General features: G+C 52.7%; 1 protein-coding gene across 1 annotated transcript; it reads left to right on the top strand.

Moving 5' to 3' along the window:
• The first annotated feature begins 285 nt into the window (after positions 1 to 285).
• LOC135973644 (uncharacterized) lies at positions 286 to 3,726 on the top strand. The gene is made up of 2 exons (XM_065557828.1): positions 286 to 2,108; positions 3,103 to 3,726. The coding sequence occupies exons 1-2, from the start codon at positions 1,532 to 1,534 to the stop codon at positions 3,576 to 3,578; spliced, it is 1,053 nt and encodes a 350-aa protein (XP_065413900.1). The 5' UTR covers positions 286 to 1,531; the 3' UTR covers positions 3,579 to 3,726.
• The last annotated feature ends 1,647 nt before the right edge of the window (positions 3,727 to 5,373 follow it).

A 5,373-nucleotide genomic window follows, 5' to 3' on the forward strand; every position in this document is an offset into this window, starting at 1 on the left:
CTCCCTCCAGATGGCCTGGGGATGCAGCTGATTCGGTGGCCAGGGTGGTCACCACAGCGGTGGTCATAAGGCACAGTTCCTGGCTTCAGACCACTGGCCTGTCCCAGGAGATGTAGTCCTCCATACAAGACCTCCCATTAGATGGAGTGGGGCTGTTTTCAGATCAAATGGACATGAGGCTGCACAGTCTGAAAGACACTCGGGCCACCCTCTGCTCCGTGGGGATGCATATGCCTCAGTCTACGATGATGCCATTCTGGCTGCCTCCGCTGCCAAGGCCTTGGCAGCATCAGCAGGGATCTACGAGGAGAAGGGACACTGGGTTCAGTCACTGCCGCCCTTCCTCCTTCCATTCTCCTGCACAACCTGCCCTGACAAAACACCACAGGGTCCAAAAGCGGGCGTTTTGAGGGTGTGCTCGAGAGCGACGCCCCAGTCATCTCACCGGATCCGCTCCATCTTTTACTCAACCTTCTCCATCCCTACCGTTTGGCCCGGTTGAGAGTCACCTCAGATCATGGGGTGCTAGAAATTGTGTTGCTGGGCTACATGCTTCAGTTTTTGGCCACCTTCCCTCTTCCCCATCCCTCTTCAGGGACCCTTCTCATGAGCATCTCCTTGTTCAGGAGGTAAACAACCTCCTACAACTGGGCAGTGGAGAAGGTCCCTCAGGAAATGAGAGGGAAAGGTTTCTACTCTTGCTATTTCCTGATCCCGAAAGCAAAAGAGGGCCTCTGACCCATTTTGGACCTGCGATGACATAGGGAAGGGTAGGAGAGATGTCCTGGAGGCCAAATTTAGGCTGCTAGGAAAGAGACTGAAATCCAGGACCTCTATGGTGGCATTCTCGGAAATGCTTCCAGTTCCACGTGCAGGGCCAGGTAGGCAGGCAGAGCTTCAGAGACTCAATGCGTGGATGAGACGATGGTGTAGAGAGGAGGGATTTAGATTTATTAGGAACTCAGGAAACTTTTGAGATAGGGAAAGCCTATACAGGAAGGATGGGCTCTACCTAAACCAAAGTGGATCCAGACTGCTGGCACTTAACATTAAAAAGGTTGCAGAGGAGTTTTTAAACTAAGAGATGGGAGAAAGCCGATTGCTGCAGAGGAGCATGTGGATCGGACAGAGACTTCTCTTAGGCCTGGTCTACACTAGGCGTTTATGTCGAAGTTAGCGCCGTTACATCGAATTAACCCTGCACCCGTCCACACTGCGAAGCTATTTAGTTTGACATAGAGGTCTCTTAAATTTGACTTCTGTACTCCTCCCCGACGAGGGGAGTAGCGCTAAATTCGACATGGCCATGTCGAATTAGGCTAGGTGTGGATGGAAATCAACGCTAATAGCTCCGGGAGCTATCCCACAGTGCACCACTCTGTTGACGCTCTGGACAGCAGTCCGAGCTCAGATGCTCTGACCAGCCACACAGGAAAAGCCCCGGGAAAATTTGAATTCCTTTTCCTGTCTAGCCAGTTTGAATCTCATTTCCTGTTTGGACATCGTGGCGAGCTCAGCAGCACTGGCAACGATGCAGAGCTCTCCAGCAGTGATGGCCGTGCAATCTCAGAATAGAAAGAGGGCCCCAGCATGGACTGATCGGGAAGTCTTGGATCTGATCGCTGTGTGGGGCGATGAGTCCGTGCTTTCCAAGCTGCGATCCAAAAGACGGAATGCAAAGATCTACGAGAAGATCTCTAAAGACATGTCAGAAAGAGGATACAGCCGGGATGCAACGCAGTGCCGCGTGAAAATCAAGGAGCTGAGACAAGGCTACCAGAAGACCAAAGAGGCAAACAGACGCTCCGGATCCCATCCCCAGACATCCCGTTTCTACGAGGCACTGCATTCCATCCTAGGTGCGGCCACCACCACTACCCCACCACTGACCATGGACTCTGAGGATGGGATATTGTCCACGGCCGGTTCCTCGGACATGTTAGCGGACGGGGAAGATGAGGAAGGAGATGAGGAGGACGAGGCAGTCGACAGCGCTTACAACGCTGATTTCCCCGACAGCCAGGATCTCTTCATCACCCTTACAGAGATCCCCTACCAACCGTCCCCAGCCATTAACCCGGACACAGAATCTGGGGAAGGATCAGCCAGTAAGTGTGTTAAACATCTACACATTTATTTTTAACAGAACAGGAATATTAAGAATAACAACAATGGGTTTCTCATGATTAGTTTGCCCTAGGCGCTTAACGTTTCAGTCCTGGGCAGTGCAACTATTGAAAAAAAATCTAACAATGTCCGGTTTAGCATGATTGTTCTGCCCAAGCCGCTCTACTGTTTAGTCCCTGCCAGTGCAGCTACAGTAAAATGCAATCTATATGTCCGGGGATAGAGCAGAAATCCTCCTGGGACATCTCGAGGAAGCTCTCCTGGAGGTAATTGGAAAGCCTTTGCATGAGGTTCCTGGGGAGAGCGGCCTTATTGGGTCCTCCGTAGTATGAAACGTTTCCGCGCCACGAGACAATCAAGTACTCAGGGATCGTTGCCCTGCAGAGCAGGGCGGCATACGGCCCTGGTCTTTGGAGGCTTTCCCGAAGCATTCTTTCTTTCGCACTGTCTGAGATCCTCATCAGGGTGATGTCGCTCATGGTGACCTGCTTTGAATTAGGTAGGGGAATGTTAGTGTTGGGACTGCTTGCCCGTTCCTTTACAGAACTGTAACCGCTGGTTTGCAGCCACGCGGTGGAGGCGGGAGAGGGGCAGCATACAGGGATCTTTCCCGGGGACAGCCGCGAGGGGGTGGGACAGGGGCAGAGTTCCTGCTTGCCGGATTGCTGGCAGCAGGGACTGGCATTGCTTTCAATGTGAAAGGAGGCCAGTGCTACTATTCAAGTTTTAAGCTGCCACAAGTCTACGGCTTACCATGTCTGCCTGCTACACAAATTCCGGTGTCCTGCCCCGCTTCTCAGATCTGCAGTGCAAGACCCCAGGCACTGAATGCGAAGGCCAAGAATTCGACCTTGTCCTGAGTGCGCATGTGATAGGTGCTGTGCATGGTCTTGTTCACAGAGAAAGACTATGTTCTTTGTTCACAACTACATTTATCTTTCTGAGGAATTCACTCCCTTTTTCCCATTCCCACAGCCACATCTGCGACTGTCTCACAACCTAGCCTGGCATCACACTCCCAGAGGCTAGCGCAGATTAGGCGTAGGAAGAAGAGGACACGGGAGGACATGTTCTCGGAACTTATGGGCTGCTCCCGAGCCCAGGCAGCACAGCAGACCCAGTGGCGGGAGAACTTGTCCCAAATGCACCAATCACACATGGAACGGGAGGAGAGGTGGCGGCAGGAAGACCAGCAGGTGACTCAAACGCTGCTTGGACTAATGAGGGAGCAAACGGACACGCTCCGGCGCCTTGTGGATGTTCTGCAGGAACGGAGGCAGGAGGACAGAGCCCCGCTGCAGTCTATCTGTAACTGCCCTCCCCCGCCACCAAGTCCCATACCCCCCTCACCCAAAGTGCAAAGAAGGAGGGGCGGCAGAGTCCGTGCAAACTCTCACTCCACCCCTGCAGACAGCTCTAGTAGTAGAAGGCTCTCATTCCCCAAAATTTGACAACTTCTTTCCTTCCCGCCTCACACAAGCCCCCGTCCAAGTTTCACCTCCCAGTTTCATGTGTAGTTGCTAATAAAAAATACGTTTCTGTTAATTACTGTTTCCATCATGTTCTTTTGGAGGAGGGGGCGAAGGGGGGAAAGGGGGTTGGTAATTGGACAGGACAGTCATCTTTAGCAGGGTACATAGGCGGGGGCAGGTCCAGCAGCAGGGCACATACACAGTGCAGTCACTAGTTACCCTGGTCAGTCTGGGAGGTGGTTTTCATGTTCTGTGGTGGGGGGTGGGTTGCTCTGTGACTTTGTGGCGGGGGAGGGCAGTTACAGATCTTATGCGGCGGTCCTTATCCTGGATCACAGAGCCATGCAGCAGGGGATCTGTAACCGTCCTCCCCCTGCCACAAAGTCACATAGCCCCCCCCATACACACAGTCCTGATCAGGAGGGGTGACAGGCTCCGTTGAAACAACCAGTCCACCACTGCGGATCCTGTCAATCCTGGAGTTTAGAAGCGTCATTTGCATCACTACACTACACCCGCTCCCCACCACAGTCTGCGTCCCAGGTTTAAAACATTACCGCGAAAACAGTAATAAAGAAAACGGTGTTCATTAACAAAGTAGGAGTGATTTTATTTCTAAACGTGTGTTGGAAGGGGGTTAAGGGAGTATGTAACTGGAGAGGATAGTCAACATTAACTGGGTAAAGAAACGGGGGCAGGTTCAGCTTCTCTGTACACAAACTTAAAAGTCACAGGTTACCCTGCTCACTCAGGAACCTAGCTTTCAAAGCCTCCCGGATGCACAGCACGTCCCGCTGGGCTCTTCTAATCACCCGGCTGTCTGGCTGGGCGTAATCAGAAGCCAGGCTATTTGCCTCAACCTCCCACCCCGCCATAAAGGTCTCCCCCTTGCTCTCACAGAGATTGTGGAGCACACAGCAAGCTGCTATAACAATGGGGATATTGGTTTCGCTGAGATCACAGCGAGTCAGTAAGCTTCTCCATCTCCCCTTGAGACGGCCAAAAGCACACTCCACCACCATTCTGCACTTGCTCAGACGGTAGTTGAAGAGTTCTTTTTCACTGTCCAGGGCGCCAGTATAGGGCTTCATGAGCCAGGGCATTAGCGGGTAGGCTGGGTCCCCGAGGATGACTATAGGCATCTCCACATCCCCAAGAGTTATTTTGTGGTCTGGGAAGTAAGTATCTTCCTGCAGCCATCTAAACAGACCAGAGTTCCTGAAAACACGAGCGTCATGAACCTTGCCCGGCCATCCGACGTAGATGTTCGTAAAACGTCCCCTGTGGTCCACCAGTGCTTGCAGCACCATGGAAAAGTAGCCCTTTCTGTTAATGTACTGGCTGGCCTGGTGGTCCAGTCCCAGGATAGGGATGTGAGTTCCATCTATGGCCCCACCGCAGTTTGGGAATCCCATCACTGCGAAGCCATCTATGATCACCTCCACGTTTCCCAGGGTCACTACCTTTGACAGCAGTACATCAACGATTGCCTTGGCTACTTGCATCACAACAACCCCCACGGTAGATTTGCCCACGCCAAAGTGGTTCGCGACTGACCGGTAGCTGTCTGGCGTTGCAAGCTTCCAGAGGGCTATGGCCACTCGCTTCTGGACAGTCAGGGCTGCTCGCATCCGGGTGTCATTGCGCTTCAGGGCAGGGGACAGCAACTCACAAAGTTCAAGGAAAGTTCCCTTACGCATGCGAAAGTTTCGCAGCCACTGGGATTCATCCCAGACCTGCAGCACTATGCGGTCCCACCAGTCCGTGCTTGTTT

The sequence above is a fragment of the Chrysemys picta genome, chromosome 1 (genome assembly GCF_011386835.1).
Source record: "Chrysemys picta bellii isolate R12L10 chromosome 1, ASM1138683v2, whole genome shotgun sequence".
Taxonomy (NCBI): domain Eukaryota; kingdom Metazoa; phylum Chordata; order Testudines; family Emydidae; genus Chrysemys; species Chrysemys picta.